Source organism: Haemaphysalis longicornis, unplaced genomic scaffold, assembly GCF_048455015.1.
Source record: "Haemaphysalis longicornis isolate Haplotype H1 unplaced genomic scaffold, Haemaphysalis longicornis Haplotype H1 scaffold_2, whole genome shotgun sequence".
Taxonomy (NCBI): Eukaryota; Metazoa; Arthropoda; class Arachnida; order Ixodida; family Ixodidae; genus Haemaphysalis; species Haemaphysalis longicornis.
Genome location: NW_027526295.1, coordinates 117793058 through 117816066, shown reverse-complemented (window position 1 = coordinate 117816066; position 23009 = coordinate 117793058). Strand labels below are relative to the sequence as shown.

The 23009-nt window shown below is 47.7% G+C and overlaps 1 protein-coding gene across 2 annotated transcripts in view; it reads right to left on the bottom strand.

Annotated features, from left to right (window-relative positions):
* The window catches only part of LOC144167331 (uncharacterized), a 41145-nt gene extending 18733 nt beyond the window's left edge, over positions 1–22412 (bottom strand). Inside the window, exons 1-3 of one of the 2 annotated variants that reach the window (XM_077696625.1) lie at positions 21928–22412; positions 19567–19667; positions 10276–10338 (exon numbers count right to left, since the gene is read on the bottom strand). In XM_077696625.1, the coding sequence (XP_077552751.1) occupies positions 10276–10338; positions 19567–19667; positions 21928–22081 (318 nt within the window). In that variant the 5' untranslated portion in view covers positions 22082–22412. The remainder of the gene's footprint in view (positions 1–10275; positions 10339–19566; positions 19668–21927) is intronic. The other variant, XM_077696624.1, reaches the window with a different exon arrangement.
* Positions 22413–23009: the final 597 nt, after the last annotated feature.

Below are 23009 nucleotides of genomic sequence, written 5' to 3'. Positions count from 1 at the left end.
TCCTTTCAAGTAGCGCATTTTTTGCTCAAAGAATGCCCCAACTACATGATAATATATTTTTTGCTTAAAGAATGCCCCAACTACATGATAATATATTTTATGTATTTGTTTCAGTACCTAACTGATAAGCGAGACAATGGTTTTCAAAGTAATCTTTTGAAACCTATTTTCTATTACTTTGTAACAATGGGATGTTTTTAGTATAGGCTGCCTGCGCATGGCAGTTCACGTAGGACAACAACGTTCCGTGGGTTTGTCTTCTCTTCACGTATAAAGTACGCGTTAACAAATAATTATTATTCTTTTCCCCTACCACCTTAGGGTGCCTGTTCGTGGCACTCCAAATTGGTCTCCCCTTTAGCCTTCGGAGTGTACACTCGAAAAATAATACTCATTTGCGAGTCAAATTGCTTGGGGTTTCCGCTTTTTATCTCTTGTACGTACTGTCGTGATGAATTTAAATACGAACAACGGAGCGCGTGGGTTTCAGTACATGCCGCGCGTCCTGGCGACTGGCCGCGTATGTGCAATGCAAGCAAGTTACGAGAGTTCGTGACGAACCTTGATATGGAAAGACCATTGTCTTTCCGTTGTCTGTTGGGAGCTCAGCACGAAACAAAAAATAAAGGAACATAGCTGCGTGCACCGTTTTCACTCACCGCACCAACAAAGTTAGATAACGCTTGCGTGAGCGGGTGCCGAACGTGGTGGAAAAACAAACCAAAACGCTCATACGCCGAACGACGCTGTTTCCATATCAACGTTGGGCACAAACTCCCGTAACTTGTCCGCACTGTGCATACTTGGCCCGTCGCCAAGATGGGCGGCATGTACTAAAAGCCCCGCGCTCCGTTGTTCGTATTTCAATTTATCACTATGATACACTTTATTGCAAATGGCGTTGTCTAAGTTTCAACTGGCACTTTTGTGTTCCCGCAGCTCGGTCGTCCCATTTGACACCGGCGTACGCGTGCACAAGTGCCGCGCAAGATCGCACGAGAGTTGCTTGCGCCTCCGGTGTCGTCGCGCAAAACTATCCTCCTTTGGTTTCCCCCCTCCTCTCACTTCTTGCCCGAAGCTGTCGCTCCCCTGCGCAGCTGGCGCGCGCGTCATGCGCGGCGCATCACCCAATATCACAGGTGTGCACCGTGGAAGTCGCGTGAGCCAGTTCACCACCATCTGCGCATGGGTAGGCCACGCTTGGTTTGCACCGCGGTGTGTCTGGGTAAAGCTCAGCAAAAAGAAAAGGTTACGTTGTTATCGATAAATGGTTTTGCATTTCGATTCCAATGGTTGTGTGCTTTGATTTTGGCAGGGAGAATTCACTTTCAGTTTCACTGAGGCCAAGCTTCGATTCACCCGTGTTTTCGCCAAGGAGGGTGTTCATTAATTATTAGTCATTAAAATACAATGCGCATACTTCCGGTGATGCTATTCTTTCGTTATTAAAACTAGGGTCCCATGAAACGATATTCTTTTTAATAAAACGGTCAACAATAACAACCAAATAGTTAAACCACAAATCTTGAAACCTATAATAAAAGCATGGGACGCGGGCCTAGCAATATTCTAGTAGGAAAAACAATAATAACCTGCCGTGTGAGATCGGTTCATTTGGTGCAAGTTGACAATGCAGATATACAGCCAGGCAGCCGGCCCTAAGAAAAACGTTTCTAAGATGTAATTGATTTAAAGGTCATGCGTTCCAGTGTCTGGCCTTAAAGTTGGTACAACGAGTGGCATCCCGTCTGCGTAGCCTCGTTTAATAAACTACATGTGTGCGAATTTTTCGGTGTTTGAGACGTCCGGAATTATCATTGTCATCATGGTTTAATTTAGTTTACATCAGCGCAGTTTGAAGCGCATCTTGCACATATATTCAAAAAATATACTCTTGATATCTGTAAGGCTCGCAAATCCATTTCTTTCTGAGGTTCGTAGAGTGAACGGGTAGCAGCATAGATTACGGTTATTGTTACGACTATTCTTAACTCGGACAAGTTCTAAACTTGGCTTCGGTATACATATACATAAAAATTGACAACAAAAATTTTTAATGACCTTGGCAGTACCTCAAGCAGAATTCGCACTTTTGGAAGACCCTTTATGTGTCAGCAGAGCACAATATATTTAGATAAAAAATGCCCAAAATATTTTTTCTAAGTACGTAAAAGATCCGCTGTCAGGAGAAGAAGCGTTACTTTTAGCGGCTCGTGTGTTCCATGTGGGAATAACACTTTATATTTTGCTGTTGTTGTTCTATGTGTTCGGCAGCATTGTACAGTTTGCCAGGTTTTTATGTTCTCTGCAATTTTTTTCTTTACTGCTTCGGATGACCAGAAGAAACGAAACCAGATCCTTTGTGTCACAGCATTTTTGTTAATAACCCTGACAATACTCAACTAATGACCTCTTAAGTGGTATTGCTTGATTTAGTAGGTTATTGTTCTAGGTGCGGGTGCATGAACGTGGCGTTGACGATACGAGCCGCCAAGTGCTGGTAAATGTAAAAGAAGAATATTAACGTAATTTAAGTATTAATAACAAACATGAACACCACACAAACACAGAATATATGAAGTAAAATTACAATAAGCCGCAGCGCACGAGGCTATCGTGGCACGATCTCTGAACGAAGGCCAGAGAGCGAAAAGGTGCCGATGTGTCGCACGTTTGTCTAAGCAGACGCGGGTTGTTCTACCGCCTAGAAGCCGCCACGGCAGAGAGCGCTGCTTACGACCGCTCACGCCCGCTGTTCCCTAACAAGTCATTCTATGTTTGAACGCGATCGCCGCACTAGCTCTTTAAAACAGGCCGCACCTAAAATAAACAGGCTTGAAAATTATGGCCCCGAAATCTGCCCGCCTGCTTTCTTCAATGTCACGGAGGTGAGAGGTGCTTTGCACGATCCTGTCACTTCGGCCGTCATCCCTCCATCATCTGCGGAACGCATCAGTGAATTCCTCACGCAAATACGGGTGATCATTTTTGAACAGACGGCGCGCGGCGGCGAGTGCTCTGTGCCCCACCGACAAGGAAGGTAGCTCCTGTGTACACAACCGTAAAAAGGGTGGAAGCATTTGTCACAGGCACCTCTTTCCCGGCAGCCTACTCTATCATGACACTGTCGTTGCTACGGAACTGATTCTTAATTCACCGTTCAGCGTAACAGGTTTAGTTAAAAGGAAATCCCGAAATAAACGGCTAATGGTTGATGTTCATGCACCATTATAAAATACCGTGATGTAAAAATAAGCGCAAGTGCAGAGCAAAACAAGGCCACGCAAGGAAGCGAAATACCAAGCTCACAAGCCAGACAAAAAGATTGAGTTTTCCAATTACATGTGAAACGAGCGCTGTCTCCGGAGAAGCAGTCTGCTTGAGAATGAGCGAGGAAGAAACCCAGTCAATAAGCAAGGGCGTCATATCTGAAACATACGGTTCTGCACCTTTTCTGACTTCGGCATCGGTTCGCATTGTAGGCTTGTAACCCTAATGGCCTCTTGTGCGTTAAAAGGATGCACCTTAAATTGCAGCCATGACATGACAGATGAGGGACTGAGTAGTTTGCTGCGGAAATTTTTTTTGTGTACTGTTATGCACTTCACGAAAGCACGAAGTAGGCCTAGCCTGCCTTGACTGAGGGTGAGACTTCGCTGCTTCAAAGGGGTAGCATCATGATATGTCAATGCAGTGTGCGTGAGTGGCTGTAATGTAGCAGTTGAATTTATTCATTTATTCTGCAAAGGGGTTTATTGGAAGGAAAACAGAGTCCGCTAGACAGGGATCAAGAGGCAAAACCGTCCAAGGTGAACCAGCCAGAGGATTCGACTCGAGCCACGCGATCAGGCACCGGTAATGACAGCCGTTGATCCGTGGGACATGCTCATTCGGGGATTGACCGGTGGGTGAAGAGTGATTGGACGGCGAGAGCACTTCAAGCAATCTCCTTTACAATTGCCCCCGGTGAAGCAGGAGCCATCCTGGCGACTTATGGCGATAAAACGGCTGCGGGGACGTAGTAGGGCTTCAAGCGACTGACGTGGACGGTTTCGCTGCCACGACAGCGAAGGTCTGTAGAGGGCGTCAGTGGTTCTACTGTGTAGTTCACGGGAGAAGTACACTTGAGGACACGGTAGGGGCCGTGATATTTCGAAAGCAGTTTGGAGGATAAACCCGGTGTTGTAGCGGGGACCCACAGCCACACAAGGTCGCCAGCACAAAAGGAAGATGAGGCGTGGTCGTTGTCGTGAAGATGTTTCTGGCGACCCTGGTCATTTGTTGTCAGTGAGCGGGCGAGCTGGCGGCACTCTTCGGCTTGTCGAGTAAAGTCCGAAATAGGGTGGCACTCTGACGAATCGGGGCTGTACGGTAGTATTGTATCCATTGTGCAAGACGGCTCGCGCTCATAGAGGAGAAAAAATGGTGAAAAGCTAGTAGTGGTCTGTGCGGCGGTGTTGTAAGCAAACGTTACAAAAGGTAGCACCACATCCCAATTTGAATGATCACGAGCGGCGTACATGGTGAGCACGTCTCCGAGTGTGCGGTTGAATCTCTCGGTCAGGCCGTTCGTCTGTGGGTGGTATGCGGACGTAGTGCGATGAACAATTCTGCACTGAGCGAGGAGGGATTCAACAACCCCAGAGAGGAATACGCGCCCTCTGTCGCTGAGTAATTCGCGGGGTGCACCATGCCGCAAGACAAGGGACCGCAAGACGAACCCAGCAACATCACGCGCCGTAGCGGCTGGAAGCGCTGCGGTTTCGGCGTAGCGGGTTAGGTAGTCGACCGCAACAATAATCCATCGGTTGCCGGAAGGAATCCATGGCAAGGGGCAGGAGAGGTCGATTCCGACACGATCGTAAGGATGAAGGGGACATGACAAAGGCTGCAGAGGGCCGGCTGGTTGCGGTGCAGGCGTCTTGCGGCGCTGACAGTCAGTGCAAGCACGAAAGTATTTGCGCACGAAGCTGTACATTCCACGCCAATAGTATCGTTGGCGGAGGCGGGTGTACGTTTTAAGAAGGCCAGCGTGAGCGGTTTGGGGATCAGCATGGTAAGCAGCGCATACATCCGCATGCAAACTGCGCGGAATCACAAGAAGCCACTTCAGACCATCGGGCATATAATTGCGGCGATAGAGAAGGTGGTCATCCCGTATGGCGAAGTGGGCGGCTTGGCGTCGAAGAGCCCGGGGCCGTGCCGTGTAGGAGTCGGTGTAGTGGAGAGAAACTCGATGATCTTCGCAATCCATGGATCACTGCTCTGCCGGGAAGCTATGTCGGCGAAGGTCAATGACGCTACCAGCGTATCGGTTCCCGCAAGACGTTCCGGGTTACCAGGCAGCGGAGAGCGAGACAGTGCATCCGCATCAGAGTGCTTGCGGCCGGATCTATAAACAACTCGAATATCATACTCCTGCAGGCGGAGCGCCCAACGAGCAAGACGTCCCATAGGGTCTTTGAGGGACGACAGCCAGCATAGCGAGTGATGGTCGGTTACCACGTCAAAAGGGTGGCCGTAGAGATAGGGTCGAAATTTGGAAAGAGCCCAGACGATGGCAAGGCATTTTTTCTCGGTAACCGAATAGTTTTGTTCAGCTTTTGTAAGAGTCCGGCTAGCGTACGCGACGACGTACTCTTCGTAGTTAGGCTTGCGTTGAGCGAGCACCGCACCGAGTCCTGCGCCGCTGGCATCAGTATGGACTTCAGTAGGGGCGTTCGGATCGTAGTGCCGCAGTATGGGTGGCGAAATCAACAGACGCCGCAAGGTTGTAAACGCTTGATCGCACTCCTTGGACCACGAGGACAGGCCATTGTCACCACCGAGGAGCTTGGTCAGTGGCGCAATGATAGACGCAAAATTTCGTACAAAGCGCCGAAAGTACGAGCACAGCCCAATAAAGCTGCGAAGGGCTTTCATTGACGTCAGTTTGGGAAACTCGGCGACAGCACGGAGCTTTTCGGGATCTGGTAGGATGCCATCCTTTGACACGACATGGCCGAGAATACTCAATGTGCGAGCACCAAAGCGACACTTTTTAAGGTTCAGTTCGAGCCCTGCAGCAGTGAGGCATGTCAATATTTGGTGCAGACGGGTCAGGTGAGTCTGGAAATCCGAGGAAAACACGACGACATCGTCCAGGTAACAGAGACATGTCCGCCATTTGAGACCACGCAAGATATTAACCATCATTCTTTCGAACGTGGCGGGCGCGTTGCACAGGCCAAACGGCATTACATTAAACTCATATAGGCCGTCTGGCGTGACAAAAGCTGTTTTTGGTCGATCAGACTCAGCAACCGGGACCTGCCTATAACCGGAGCGTAAATCAAGGCTGGAGAAGTATTAAGCACCGTGCAAACAATCAAGGGCATCATCTATTTGAGGCAGGGGATAAACGTCTTTCCCGGTGATCTTGTTAAGGCGTCGATAGTCAACACAGAATCGGAGGGACCCATCTTTTTTCGTTACTAGGACCACAGGCGACGACCAGGGGCTTTGAGAAGGTCGGATGACGCCACGTCGGAGCATATCATCAACATGCTCACTAATCACGCCACGTTCCGAAGCCGACACCCTATATGGTCGCTGTCGCAACGGCATGTGGGTACCTGTGTCAATGTGATGGGCGACCGTGGATGTTCTGCCCAAAGGAGCTTGCTTGCAGTCAAATGAAGACTGAAACTTCCTAAGAAGAGCCAGAAGGTCTTTGCGTTGCGGGGGGTCTAAATAGGAAGCGATGGACTTCTGGAAGATGTCGTCAGAGGTGGGCGTATCGGTGGGACCAACCGCGTTCAGCGAATGTAGCTGCTGTGAAGGTGCGTTGTCGGAAACGTCGAGGCTGAAGACGGATTCGACAGGTTCAATATTACCGACAGTTTCCCCACGAAGCAAGCTGAAGGGGCGGGTCGTCTGGTTGCAAACAAACATCGCTGTGCGGCCAGATAGGAGTGTCAGCATAGCAAACGGAAGCGGCAAACCCTTGCGAAAAACGAAAACGTTTGATGGCGTAAATAAAACAGGTCCATCCGCCAGAGTACTGCCGGAAAGGGCGGCAAGAACTGAGCTTTGCGGCGGGATATCCACGTCTTCGTCTACGGCCAGCTTTTCTCCGTTAGTAGAGGAATCGTTAGGGGTCGGAGCGTCATTTTGCGAACAGAATTCGACTTCGGCACGGGCGCAGTCAATTACGGCATTCTGGTTCGACAAAAAATCCCACCCAAGAATAACGTCGTGTGAGCACATGGGCAAGACGACGAACTCAATCGTGTAGAGAATATTTTGAATGGCGACCCGAGCAGTACACGCAGCCAAAGGTGCAACATGTTCTGAGCTTGCAGTTTGGAGAGAAAGTCCCAGAAGTGGCGTCGTAACTTTCTTCAGCGACCGACACAGTTTAGCACTTATGACCGACACGGCTGCTCCGGTATCAACAAGCGCCAGCGCAGGTACTCCATCTATTAACACGTCAATTACATTTTGCGGAGGTAGGTGAGGGCTTCGGTATTTCGACGGGTACGCAGGTCGTGCCTCAGGAACTGCGCGAATCAGTTTCCCTCTGGAGTGGGGGCGGAGTGGCGGCGCATGGGGGATAGGGAGCGGCGACGGGGTGACGGCGATCGGCGGCCTTCGAAGATCTGACGGTCGGCGGAAAACGAGGTTGGAGGCGGTCCTGAGGACACGTTATGATGTGGTGGTCGTGCGGCGTAGGCGGACGTCTGGGGCACACGAGGAGATGAAGCGACACGGCGGCAGTAACGGGCAACGTGACCGGGGCAGCAGCAAGAAAAACATATAGGCCGGTTGTCGGGAGTGCGCCAGGGATTACCGTACGGCACAGCTGGTGGTCGGGTCGGTGGAAACTGAGGAGCGGGCTGCAAAGTGGGAGGTGCCACTGCTGGTATCGCTGGCCCAAACGACCGAAAAGATGGGTGCACTGGCTGCGCGAGACAGTCGGCGTACGTCATTGGCATGACTGCTGGAGCTGCAGCGACTGTAGCTGTGAGCGGCGCCGCGACTGTAGCTGCCACCTGCGGAACGGCCAGGGGTGCGACCACTGCGGTAGCGACGTTAGCAGGCGGGAGTGCCTCGGCAACTTGTTCGCGAATGGTTGCCTGCAGAGCAGAAGGCAGGCTGGACGAAGCCTGCTCAGTAAACGGCACCAGCGATAGCTGACGTGCTACTTCCTCGCGGACAAATTCTTTGATTTTCGCCTCGAGCTGCAATTGGTTCGAAGAGAACGTGAGGCTCGAGAGAGATTCCGTGGTCGGCAATGAATGGCGAACCAAGGCCCTTTGCCGGCGCAGTTCCTCAAAACTCTGGCACAGGCCAATGACTTCAGTCACGGATCGAGGGTTCTTGGACACAAGCATGTGGAACGTGTCGTTGTCCACTCCTTTCATGATGTGTTTGATTTTGTCATCATCGGACATGGACGAGTTAACGCGCCGACAAAGATCCACAACGTCTTCAATGTAACTGGTGAAATTCTCACCCGGTAGTTGCGCCCATGTACGCAGGCGTTGTTCAGCGTGCAGTTTCCGTACGGCGGGTCGATCAAAGTCCCGAGTTAAGTTGTTCTTGAAGTCAGCCCAGGTCTTCATGGTCGCTGCGATGTTGTTATACCACAAGATCGCGGGTTTTTCGAGGGAAAATGGGACGTTGTGCAGCTTGGTAGCGTCGTCCCATGTGTTGTAAGCGCTAACTCGCTCGTAAGAAGACAACCAATCTTCAACGTCATAGTCACCTTTACCGCTGAAAAACGGCGGGTCGCGCTGACGGAGCGCCCCAGCGCAGATGACCGATGGCACCTGTGGAGGCGGTTGGTCGGCAGCGGCCATGGGTGTGACGGGCATTGGTAGCTTCCGGCTGCGGATTTCCAGGCTGTACGACGGTTTACCTGAAACCCCGGCTCCTCCACCAATTGCAAAGGGGTTTATTTGAAGGAAGACGGAGTCCGCTAGACAGGGATCAAGAGGCAAAACCGTCCAAGGTGAACCAGCCAGATGATTCGACTCGAGCCGCGCGATCAGGCACTGGTGATGACAGCCGTTGGTCCGTGGTACATGCTCATTCGGGGATTGACCGGTGGGTGAAGAGGGATTGGACGGCGAGAGCACTTCAAGCAATCTCCATTACAATTCGTTTATTTATTTACAAATACGCTGTTCCGTGGCCGGGACATTGCAGGAGTGGGTACAGAAAATCAAACAAAAAACAAAAGCAAGCACCGAACACAATTTTGTAACACCCAAAGTTCTTCTTGAGATCTTCAGTGTTTATTCTACGCGAAGCTCGTCAAGTTCGCTCCACATTTAACCGTGCGCGGAAAAACAAAATTTTGAAGTAGTCGAGGAGAGATCTGGAGGGTACCATGTTCATAGGATCTGTGCTACGCGTTTTGCGCACTGATAGTATTCCGCGTTTTGCGCTAAGTAGTTAGTTAACTGGCATTGTGTTGTAGAGGTTTCTAATCTACGCTCTAAGTAGTCAATTTGCGGTACAGCGTGGCAACTTATCTGATATACATGTCTGCCGTGTTTAGGGTCGGGTGACAATGGGAGGTTAAGATATTTGAATTTGCTAACATGAACTAGGAAGCACCCATTGTAAGTAAAAGGGAAACTGGGAGGCTGTTTTTAATTCGAGAAAGTCATAGCTACAATGTTGTGGTAACTTATGGGCATATAGCACGTGTCAATTCAATGTCAAATTACCGATAATTCACTGTTAGGCATTCACTTGCCTTGGGAAGTGGTAATGTGGTTGTGCAACATACAATCATCTGCATACAAACCTATGTTTACAAGTGTTCCACAGATGACTTCAAAACATCATTATAATAATAGTAAATACGGGATGCATGAGCACTGAGTCTTGCTGTACACCCAAGGTTTTTTAATCACTGAATGACTGCACATGGTTGAATGTAACAAATTTAGTTTGTATTGGGCTATGTGTACGCAATAATGGATTCCATTCGAATTTCCTATTTGAACACTGCATAACTACACATGATTGAAAATAATGAATTGAGTTTCTATTAAATTTTGGGTCCGTAATCATGCATGTTACTTGTTTTGTATACCTTTCAGGCAAATGAGACGCCGAAAACTTGATAAGAAAAGCGACCTCTGCTGCGAAAAAATTGGGGTTATTTTTTGCACCTATTTGCTTCCTAAATTTGCCTCACAGCAGACGTTGTTTCAGAGGTCGTTTAAACCTATGTGTACGGGTATAACTCAATGCCACAAAATCACAGTATGCACTTACGTTGGTTCTTTCCTCTGCAAGGCTGTAGCAAAACCGAAAAGATATACACAGAGCAGAAGACTCCTGCAAAGATATATGGTTTATTCCTTAGTGCGCAAGAACCGGTTCGAAGGATGAATTCAATATATATCATCTTAACTTCAGCGTTTAAGCACAGAACGTGGCTAAGTAGCCGCGTTTCGTTTTCAAACTCCGACAAAAATGAGGAAAGCTCAACCAGCAGTTCTACTACAACGTGCACTTTTACCATTATTTAAAAAGTTTCCATTCAAGTGTGAAAGTTTACGGCTTCTCACTTTAGACAAAAGCGCGCCAATATTAGGGGATGTGAAAGAAAGAAGAGGTAAATCGTGAGCAGACTGCAGAAACGTGGCGATTTCTGTACGACGGTGCATCGGGTAGCCAGGATACAATTCACAGTTGAAAGATGATCGTGGTAATTAAGATTGTTTAAACCTGCGAAAAGCTCGTACCGTGCGCGATCATTCGGAACGCCTTGTAGCCGCTACTTTTACTTCACCGTCATTCTATGAACCCCTTGCTTGCCTAAGGCTACCCACATCGCCGCTTCCTTTTTTTGCCATGCCAAATTGGCGCAAAACGCCAGTTATTCCAGCGGGGCATCCAGCGTCTTCCGGTTCCCGCAGTGTTCGCGTCTACCTCCTTCATGCGCAAGCGCCGCAACACAAAACAAACATTAAAAAATTATACTTTTCTACCAGCCGAAGAAGCGTCTGGGGTACACAAGATGTGCCGTAGTAGACAGCTAACCAACAATTTCGGCCACCTGCGGATCTGTTACGTGCCCCCAACTCAAGAAACGAAGGCGTTTTCACAGTTCGCCTCCACATACAAAATAGCCACTTATCGTCTTGTTTCGTTGCAAATGTCGACGAATGACGATAGTCGACTGTCACCCCTGCCTAGTGAATGCCTCCTGCCTTCCTTCTCTTTCTCGCTCACCTCTCTTGCTGTTCCTCTCCAATCTCGTTCCTCCAAAGATAAACACGCTAGAGGTTTGCGGGGGTCAATTTAAATTTACGCCGTTACACTGCACCAAGTCTGGTGCCTAGATGCCAGCGCAGCCGTACGGCGGAGACGCGCGATAATCGAGGCACTCCACTACAATATTTATGGAACCCCATTTCTCTTCTCCCCGTGCGTTGCAAACAGAATGTGGAACCTATCTAGTGGAACCTTTCGTTGCCGTCGCCGTTTGATTTCTTAAAATGCTGTCACGAGCTATATAGGCGCGCGCGACAGCAGGCGTCGGTTTTCTGAAGTAGATGTAGTATTTCCCTTGTTATCGCAAACACCGAGCAACCACGAAATTTTTAACAAAGAAACACTGCAAACGTTACTAATGTAGTGATTTTTATCTTATATTTGCGTAATGTCTTGTTCTTGTTACAACAATGTTGACAAGTATGGACGTTGCAACCGGACGTAGACGTTTAGAGCTGGCTTTGGGTATATAAGACTATTGCGGAACTTCTGTTTGACTTTGGCCACGTGGTTAAATCTAGTCAGACAGACATACAGACAGACCGAAATTTCCCCGTTTAGGTAGCCCAAGAAAGACTTCCGTCTTCAAAAAATTACCCGCATTTCCCCGAAGGCGAGCATGGGGAAGTGCGAATGCACGGGTGATGCTATGAGGGGGAGTTATGTTGAACTGTGTTGGCATTCGCCCGTTAGTTGCATTTAACACCCCCGCGTGATCAAGTGGGGATTCACACACCCCGTTAGTCGTTCTCTGGAAATCTTGGTGAAGTAAAGTGTATGTTCGAGGCGATCATACACACACGCAAGTAAAGTGAAACGACAGTATTCTTTATTCAGCCCTTGTTGGTGTTGTCGTTGTAGTTGACGGTCATTATGACCGCCTTGTGGTCACTGAAATGTACGGTCAAGCGTTGTTGCAAGACCGCGTGTATCAGACAGTTCCTCGCAAAGGCCAGGTCGATGTAGCTGCCGTTGATGGTGGTGGGAGCCTCTAGCGGTAGGCACGTCATGGAGTGGTTGGCGAGCATGTATTCCATCAACCACTCGCCGCCCTTTCGCACGTCCACGTTAAAGTCCCCAACAACCACGACCGGGTCCGAGGGCTTTACGCGCCTGGCCACACTCTCCATCGCCGCGTCCACGTATTCGACGACGTCGTCGCGCGAGATGTTTGGCGCGAGGTAGAGGGTGACGACCACGATTCCGTCGCCCGAGTACGCGTCGGTGCAGACGGCACTGTACGGCGACTCGTCCCTGACCGGCGAGGTGGACACGGCGTGCGACACGAGGTTCGCGTAGACGTGACCGACGAGGTAGACGCCGCAGTACTCGCCCCGACTTCCGCTCCTGGCGAAGCAGCAGTCGTCGATGGGGAAGTGGGAATGCACGGGTGATGCGAAAGAATTCTTCTTGGCCAATCGCCCTAAGTGGGTATGTGCTAAAGAAATTAGGAACTCTTCTTGGCCAATCGCCCTAAGTGGGTATGTGGTGCGGACGGACGGACGGCGGTGGACGCGTGATTCAGGGTCGCTTAAGAAGTGCATTCGCACTTAAAATGGCCCTCGCGACCAGGACCGAACCCGCGTCGTGGCGCCCAGCAGCACAGAGCTGAAGCCATTGAATTACCTGAGCTCGTACGACGGACTTGTTCGCTGTTTGACAGTTCCTTCAGCTGCCGCACCATATTGATCACATTTCGGAGTTCCATGCTCATTTGCCGCACGTCGAGTTAGTTCGATTCAGGACGGGGCGAGTGCAGCGAGTCCCGCAGTTCATTCATGAGGTATATGAAAGTTTAGGCTCCTCATAGAATTATGCGGTGATGTGCCACTCCTGGCGCTTTCAAGATGTCTTCCCGCAGAGTGAGAGCTCCGATGTGAACGCTAGTTGTTTTCATGACGATGGAAAGCACCCGCATCGTCGCTTTTCTTGTTGAGCGCCTCGCATTTTGCTTTGCATGGTGGCGCGATGCCTCCTTTGCCATGTCATGCTAAGGTTCCACGTAGAGCACAAAACTTCCCCACCCTAAGGCACCTAAAATAGCTAAGGTAGCGCCATCTGATGATATCGGCGCCTTTCTCCTTCACCATCGCTTCTTTCCTTCCTTGTGTTAACTGGGATCTAGAAATCCTATAAATGCCACCAAAATGCGATTGGGGCACCGAAACAAGAGCAAACTGCGAGAAAAACCGTCTGCAGTCTGCATCCCAATGGACCAGTGAGGGCGTCTAGGCTGAAGAGGTAAACAAAGACGGCGGCACCGTCGCGAAGTTAAAGGGCGCGCCGCGCTGCGGGAGACGACAAAGTAAACATGAGCAGAGCGGCGGAGAAGAAGCGAGCAGTAGCCGCTGCCTTAGTAATTTTAGGGGCTTTACACTACCCCAGAGGATGTTAAGCCACTATTATTAACAAAAACAACCCGCACAACAGATTTAAAAAAAATGTTTTAGGGCGCAGCCCTTTGTCGCCCGTGAATGGCCAAACCGGGTCGCCGTCGTCGAAACAAGCGAGGGATAGGAAGATTAATTGATCGATTGTAGGGTTTAATGCGCCGACGCAATGCAGGCGATGAGGCGTGCCCTAGTGGAGGGCTCCGGATCAATTTTGACCACCTGGGGATCTTTAACATGCGCCGAAATATCAAACACACGGGCGTTTAAAGGATAGGAAGACAAACGAGTGAAATATAAAGCGAAAGATGGGAAGACCGACGAGTGAAACACGGCATAGAAGCATAGTGTCGTGAAATTGGGAGGGGAGGTCGGTTCGCAGTGGCGGTGCGAGCCAGCGCTTTCCGAAAGGGTGCCGTGGGGGAGCAGTATGCTGTGCTCGAACGAAGCGCTCGACGGCACGACGCTTGGTGAAAACGTGGGGTTGTGCGCGTGTCTGTGATGTGCATTCGCTCCCATACATAACGCGAAGAGAAGGAAAGCCAGGGCTGAGTACCTAGGGTGACTATGGGGCAGCAACCAGAATACTTTATACGTGGACGCCACCGGACCTTAAAAGGACAAGATGGTAGCAGCAGTTACGACGCGGATGGAAGAGTTGTAAATTCGGCTACCCTAAAGACAAAAATAGCCGCCCAGGGGGAAGAAGCAGCCATCACCCTAGCTATCGCTTACAACCCCAGGGCAATAATTTTATTTGACTCGCAAGAGGCCTGCAGAAATTTTATACAGGGCAATGTCTTCAAAATCACCCACCAAATTCTTCGTAAACGCCCACCGGAAAATGTGCTCATCATATGGACGCAGGACACACGGGTCACAAGGGGAATGAGGCCGCAGATGCCACAGCCCGAGGTCTTCTTATCCCGGCCCCCTTGTACCAAGCCCCGTCCTTAAACATGGTGAGCGTTCCCTTCACCGAATATTTGAGCATATTGAGACTCTACAGAAGAACAAATCCACCACCGGACAAAAGCCTCAGTAATGACGAAGAGCACATTCTCAGGAGATTGCAGACAGACACATTACCCACACTGGCTAGATTACACTGCTGGTACCCCACGTTATATTCACCTTTTTGCCCGCACTGCCGGGGGAGGGCGGACGCGTACCACACAGTGTGGGCATGCCAGTACATACCAACAGTACGCCCACTCACAAACACGTCAAGGGAGCAGTTGGAGGCCTCCCTGCGCAGCGATGACCCTGCCTGCCCGCGATGGCTGGTAGAGAGAGCCATAGCGGCGATGGAGGCCAGTGGAATCCCGGAATTGGGATAGCCACCTTATTTTTCCCCTCTTTTTTCTTTTCTTTTCAATAAAGATATTTTCAATCAATCAATCGCTTAACACGCAGTTCGCGGTCCCTTTCTGAGACGCACTTGCCGCCGCTGACGCAGAGGCTTATCATCGCTGCCATCGAGACAACGCACAAGTGAGTGCTGCCTCAAAGCACTCATGCTGTGCCCAAATATCCCATTATAGAGTATCGTAATCACCAACCAATTTTTGTTTTAAATGTAAGAACTAAAAACAACCCTCTGTAGTGGCTCAGTGGCTGAGGCGTTGTGATGCGAGCACGAGGACACGGGTTCTGTTTCCGGCCGTTACGTCTGCTTTTGTGATGGAGGCGAAAAGCAAAAACGCCTGTGCGTAAAAGATTTCGGTGCGCGTTAAAGATCCCCAGTGTTCAAAATTAATTCGGAGCCAGTCACTACGGAGCGCCTCGTCACCTGCGTTAGGTGGGCGCGTTAAACCCTACAATTGATCAAATAAAAATTTAGAAAAGAAAACGCTGTTACACCCACAAAGGCTCGACAAGAGGTGTCAGCGCCAGTTCCCCGAACTCTACCTCGAGGTCGCAGCAGCCGAGTGGCGGTATTCCTTCAGGAATTTCTCAGTAAAATACTGCGCGAAGTGACATTCTATATCTCATGTGGGGTCGCTGGGGAAGCCTTTGTATGCACTTGTCCTTCTTATACAGCCCCAGTGACATTTCCTGGATGGTGCGTTTTATAGAAACCAATGTACCTTGTCCAGCCCTGCCCCTTTGTCTTCAAGAAGTCTCTCTGTATGTATTATGCGCTTCTCAACAGCCAGAAGATTACACATCATGTAACGGCCATCGCTCTGAGACATTTCCGTGAATAATGAATCGGTAGCCGGAAGCTAAGAACGTTTCTCGTGTCTGTATGCAGACCCGATTGATTGATAGTAGGGTTTAACACGCCGACGAAACGCAGGCGATGAGGCGGGCCGTAGTGGAGGCCTCCAGATAATTTTGACCCCTGCGGCATCTTTAACGTGCGCCGAAATCTCGAACACACGGGCATTTTTTTGCTTTTCGCCTCTATCAGAAAAGCAGCTGCCGTGGCCGGGAATCAAACCTGCGTCCTCGTGCTCAGCTATACGCAGACCCGCGTGGCTTCTGATGACTCCTTGTTGTGCATCAGGTCCGAGCTCAATCCTGTCCGGTCGAACGTGCTTGTCATATTCTTTAACCCCGTTAGGAAGAAAAACGGTGAAAATGAGACATTATTCAGTGATCGCAACAATTCGGTTTCGCCACTTTTTCCAAAATGTTTCCGAAAGCTGTCATGTCTTTTTTTTTTCACGCACTGTTTTTACAGTCCTGCAAATGTCCGAACCGGAAAGTGCCGCCAAATGGAAGCAGACGAGAAACGAACTGTGCGTACAACTTTCTGAAACGACTGCTGTAGTTTAGTGTTGCAGCATTTGTCCTGAAGGCGATGTCAGCCCACTTTCAGTGTGTCGCAGTTACGGTAGCATTGGTACAGCCAGTCGAGCGGTGTTCCATGATCTGTCTTGCGGCTGCTCCTCTTTGATTTTTGTACATGTCATTTCCGACAATTTTATTTTTGTGACTGGCGTTGCCTCAACTTACGGTACTGTTTCTCGACGATGCCTCGCTAGTTCTTCAGACAGGGTTCTTCGGCCTTTCCAATTTCTGTGATCTCTAACGGTGCAGATTTGAACAATGGTGCAAACTTTCGCACTCTTTCGGCGATTCCTCTCGCCTGATTTTGAATCGCTCTGGTACGGGACCCCCATTTGTGCAGTCTCTGAAATGCAGATTCGGTCTAAGTCAAATTATGACGTCACTATCCTTTCCTTCACGTCATTGAAACCTACCCATTTTACGTCCTGTGCTTGGACCGCTACCGCTGAATGGTCGTTGTGTGCGACAGGCGTATTTTGTGTTCTTCGCACTTGTCCATTGTTAGTACATTTGACGCTATTTCGACGCCGTTTTCTGCAGGCGGGCATTTGCGTTGCATCTCATCTTCGGCATTTGGGGATTGCTGTGTATTAGGTGTAACGATGGCGTTTTCCTTAATGCAAACTTTAGATACCATACAAAATAAAGTACTGCTGTTGTCAGTCTTAATCGACTGCTACTGTTGCGGTAGAGACTGGAAGCATTTCTAAGTACCGCATGTCGCTGTAATCGTAATGTGGTATGGAACACACCTGCTACGACAGTTACAACAAAAGTACTCAAATATACTTTTAAATCTACAATATCCTGGGTCGAAATTCAGGACTTCATGACGTAGAGAACGCAGCAGGATCAGTTTCCACTTTCTTTGCTCGGTGCGATGAGCGTGAGCGTAAGCTTATGTGGCTGCTGAAGCACTCGATCGTTGGTTGACAGCCGGGAAAGTTTCTTACGCTGACGATAGCCGGAGGGTGTGCGTTGTTGGGTATCGGAGTCTGAAAGTGCTCCTAAAACCCCTGCCTTTCTTGTGGCTCACTGTTACTAGTGTCGACTTTCTGCATGGGCAGGACAGCTCACAAAGTTCATGTGCGTGAGAGCGGTCGTCCGCCTGGGCGGTTGGGCGAATAGCATTGGACACGATTCTCGGCTGTTAAGCGGAGACCGGCTCGCCTGTAGCGCCATCATTATTAATTATCACGCCGGCCGCCCTTACAGAATTTACGGTAATGGGGAGCCGACTGAGTGCATGGCGAATGTTTTCTTGGTATCCCTAGGCGTCGAAGATATCCTGACCAATACCGTTGCGTTCACGTAGCTCGCCCGTCTTCTTGTGTGGCTGCAAAATGTAATGTCTTTTCCTGACAAGTTCGTCAAACCCCTCTTGCAAGTCATGCGAATACTGTGACGGGTTTTAATAATTCTCAATCTCCGCCTTGACTGTCGCCTCTTATTGGCACCGAAAATAACTCGTTGCTGTCGCGCAGCTAATTCATGGTTGATCGCTATATGCCGGTCTTCTTCCCGGTTTCAAGAAACCAAAATGTTGAGGACAGATGAAATATTACACGCGTGCAATCATTGTTAAAGCCTTGACGCAATTGTTGTTCCATAAACCCCACGCTACGCTTGCGCTGCCCACGTTGTCTTTCCCTTCCTTGACTTTTTCAAACACGCTGGAAACATGACGTGTGCCTTATGGAGGATTAAAAAGAGATAACAGGAATGATAACAATAAATATACAAGTATTTTAGATCACTGCGATTTGGAAATGAGCTGCTACTAAGGTTTGAATTTATTACTTTACAACAGACTTTACGTGCAGGATGGGTGATGGGGGAAGTATGGGTAAATGTAATTTTTTTGGCGAAAGATACCTAAGACCATCAGTATTGTACATAAGGAGACATGTTTCTGAAAAGAGAAATCTATCGATCAGTTTGAAATAACTGCAAGTAAATTAGAATACCCTTGCCACAAAGCTTTTTTTTTGAACAGCTCAAAAAGACATAGGCCTAAGTTTCTTGCGCTCAGCTTCAAGCGTTTTCTGGTTCTTTCTGTTTGCTTCCTTACGTGAGTGTCTTTTTATATTTTTTGATGTTTATCATGACCCGGTTCACTGCTCTAAGTAGTTTATGCATTGTATTTTGGTGTCATTACAGCAAATCGCAATGTTTCAAACCTGGTTTATATCGTTTCACCACATCCCACTACTGTGTATTTTATAGTCCTCGTCCAACTTCGGCGCGGCAATCTCACAGTCTTTTTGTCACGTTAAGGGAATTGAGGGCTGAAAATATGCTCAGACAGATAGTATATCAGTCCGACAACGTACTTATAGGAACAGTAGACACATATTTTGCGCACATGCTACTCTAGATTTAACCGTTTTATACCATTCCAGGGCTGGTTGGAAAATTTGTTGCCGTCTAGAATTCTTGCTCGCCATGTAGCCATGCCTACAACAATATCGGCTGAGCGTTGTCACGCATAAGCCATGTAACGAGCATACACCCGGGAGAGTTTGAAAACAACAGGCAGCAATGATTAATTTTCTGAATAATCAAGTCTGTAAAAACATTTAAGCGTACAAGGCTTCAATACGTAGCAGGCATGTTATTCGGCTTAAAATCGGCTGAGCGCACACTTGTCCAATAAGTGTTGGTCAACCAACAGCCTTCTTTCATTGATTCCTATCGAGTTAACAATATGTTATTGAAAGGCTACGAACTCATGCTGCTTTTTGGTCATCTTGGCACTGAGATGATTTTGTAAGCCTAAAAAATCACGCATAGCGGTGAAAATTTACAGCAAGGTCTTCAAAAGTATACATTTCAAAAAGAGTAACCTGAGTAGTGTACATGCGCCAGCGTTGAAAATTTACAGCAAGGTCTGCCAAAGTATGCGTTTTAAAAAGAGTAGCCTGAGTAGTCTGAATGCGCCCACGAAGGTTAAATATCGAGCTCTTTTCCTAACACAGCACTACAGTTGTGAACATAGTAGCTTGTGTAATCTTTTCTGACTGGAGTGAAGTCAACGAATACACTATAAAACTCATACCTTAAAGCTGAAAACAGAGTTACGTGTTCATCAAATTACCCTTATAACCCCGGGCTTGATGTTGAGATTAAATATTTCTTGTTTACAAGACAAGAACATATCTGTTATCATCTTCGTTGCTCGTGCAGTTTCCACTGGGTCTGGAAAGAAAATACAGATTGCAATGTATGCACTCACGCTGCGACTAGTATAACTTCACGGGGGATTAATCCCCGTAACTAATTTTTCTTCCGTTCAAAGTGGGAAGGCTAATGGTGTAATGTCTTCTGTTATCATGACAATTACCTTTTCTACCTCCTGTGCAGCAATACAAAACGCCCGTCTGCTTGTCCCTACTAGGTAAGTAAGTGGAATAAATAATATTGTTTTTAACAAGTACCTAATAAGGGCAAACCACAATAAAACAGCGGACAAACGTACATTGCGGGAGAATGCAGTGGAGGAGAAAATACAGTAAAAATGCACCGGGCGCGAACTAAACTACGTTAATACGGAGCCTGCGTCCTTGGATTGGCAATTTTACTACTTATCAAAAATAAAGAACGTCCATCGTAAAACCAATCACTCCACGCATGGTAACGGAGTCAGGCATACATGAGGACAACACAAGCGCAGTATCGTAAACTGTTTTATTTTATTTATTTATTTAGAAGATACTGATAGCCTCTTAGTGGAGGATTTTGCAGGAATTGGGGGATACATTCCGAACAATGACATAGGACACTTCAAATAAACTTTCGCAGCACACTTCGCATTTAAAACAGAGCAATGACATAGCACACGCCAGAAAGAAATCCAAAGCACACTTCGCGTTTACAATGTATTTGAAGAAGGGAAACGTAAGGCATGAAAAATAAGAGCGATGTAGCGAAACTGCGACAGTTCACGATTTAAGGTAAACACAATATGTCATTTTTGTGAATCAAAATTCGTCATGGGGGATAAAGATGACAATGTGTGAACGGTATAATGACCATGCACGTGCACACGCGTGCAAAAATGACAGACTCAAAACCGCAATAGATAACTGATACGGGCAATGCTCAGACTTGGTCCAGGGCTTGATACTGCCGACAAAAAACATCAAGGGTTCTGCATGCAACCACGTTATCTGGTAACGCATTCCAATCTCTGATTGCTTGGGGAAAAATGAGTACTTGAATGTGTCTGCGTGGAATCTGTATTTTCCTAAATGTCGGCTGTTTTTATTGTTCTTTTTGTTTATCGATTTTGTTTATTAATGTATTGTTTCGTTTTTCGTTGTTGCAGACATCAAAAGCATGAATACCCCAGCGCCCATTTGAAACGCCCTACGTGCGTTACAGGTCTCGGCACACTCGATCGCACGTACAGAAAACAATAATAATCTTTTAGTCACACAAATGACAAAAACCATCGAGAACCGCATAACAGATACATCATAAGTTTAGCCTCCCAACACGAATGCCATGTGAGGCACCGTACTCGTGCTTCTTACCCATCTAAGTGTGCGACTCCCCGGACAAGCAAAGCAATAGACGGATGACTGATGCAATCCGAAGCAGCTTTTAAAATGTGGCTGACTTCTACAATTTCTGGTGTTTACTGGTTATTATGCCGTATTAAAATGATTGTGAGTTCAATTACAGGTACACAATCAACAATTAATACACGGCAATGGTAGTGTATCCCCTTTGAACAATTATGTTCATTTAGCCTGGTATTTACTCACCGTATCGGTTAATCAATGTATACTTTTTTACAGGAAAGTATTGTAGGAGGCTAAACTTTTATGTAGGTTAGCTGTAAATGTACACGACGGGTAAGAGTTCGGCAGAGTGGCGCTTTGCTTTTTCGCCCCTATTAGAAAGATGCCATTGGGCAGGGAAAAACTACTCGGCTCCTGTTCGACAACGCAGTGCCGTCGACTCTGAGAGAAAAGAAAGCTGCTTGTAAGGAATAAATAACAGACGCTAATGAAGGTAGTTAGTATGAAGCCGCAAAAGTTTACCTTTAATACTAACACAGAATCATGTAAAAATGTTTTGCAAATTGTGCAAACATTCGCCACACACCACGGCTCACATGACTACACTAGCAGCCATCTGCACGAAATCTGGTTGAAGATGGGATAAACGAAGTTTTAGAGTTAACATAGCTTTAGAAATCAACTCTTTAACACAGTTGGCTGTATTCACTGATTTATTTTAAAATAGTTCGGACACCTATATTTCTGTACAAGATCGATCGAAGAAAATTGAAACAGACACCTTCTTGATTCCTCTATTTGCCTTGACCTTACATCTTACCTAGGAAAAACGTTGAAGGCACAGCCCTGCCGGTATCACAGGAACATATAAACAAGAGCACAAGTGGAGCAATCAGGTGGTAACTGGTAGATAGTAATTAATATCAACTCACTCAATGGCTCGTAGCAAAAGTCAAATGGCTTGGTCGAAAAGGGAACGGGCTTTTTTAGCCCAAGAATGACGCTTGCAAAGACAAGCACCAAAACTGGCTTCATTTTCTGCAGCTCGTTGCACTGCGTGCCTGCATCGAGACTCCCTGAGTTCATTAGCGCATGCGACAAATTTATGCAAAACACAGATATTTTATTCCTAGGAGCTTTTTTAAAAAAGAAAAGAAATCACAGCACCGTGAAGAGACTGGAATATTTCCAGACTCCTACAGTTTGCACAAGAACAACATAAATCCAAAATGCCCCAATAGCGAAATGATTCGACTAAGTAGTAAGTACTAAGAGTCAGTTGCGACCGTGCACACCTGCTTTGAAGACAAAAAAAAATGTCATTCTGTGTCACATTATTAAAGAAAAAAGGAAGAGAGAGGTTTTATCATCCCGTCGCAATGCCTTTGATGAGATTTTGAGCGTTTCTCTAAAGCAAGCCGACGGATATTTCCTGCTTTAACTGTCCTACCCATTTTCACAGTTGTGTCCACGGAAGAACGCGCGCAGATGGCTTGAAAAAATATAGAGGAGCGTATACACCCAGGCAAGAAGCAAAATTACCGATCATCGCAGAAAAGTCCTTAATCGTAGTTCTCCAATAATGCAAGGTTGCACTGGCAGCGGCAAACTGCATACTGAGTAATGTTAGCAGACGTTACTGGTTCCTAATGGCATCTCCATTGAGCACTCACGAATGTTTGACTAATCAAAAAGTATGGAACTGAGTCAGGCGTGGTATGGTTCAGTAGTAATGGCGAGTGGAAGATTTAGGTGTGAGCTATGCCTATTCTGCAAAGACAATCCCTTAGAACAGACTAGCCACTGTAATTATCGTCATGACTATTGCCGCGAACCATGCATTGGGTTTGTTTCTTTATGTTTTGTTTTTACTGCCCGTCCGCGCCCGGCTGCGTCATCTGTTTCTCAAGCGAAGGGCGTGTTCTATTCTTTATTTTATGCCGCACGGGTCATCTCATCCTAATACGGGAAGCGTTTCGCCCTAACGTCAATAGCCTAGAATAATCTTCGTTGA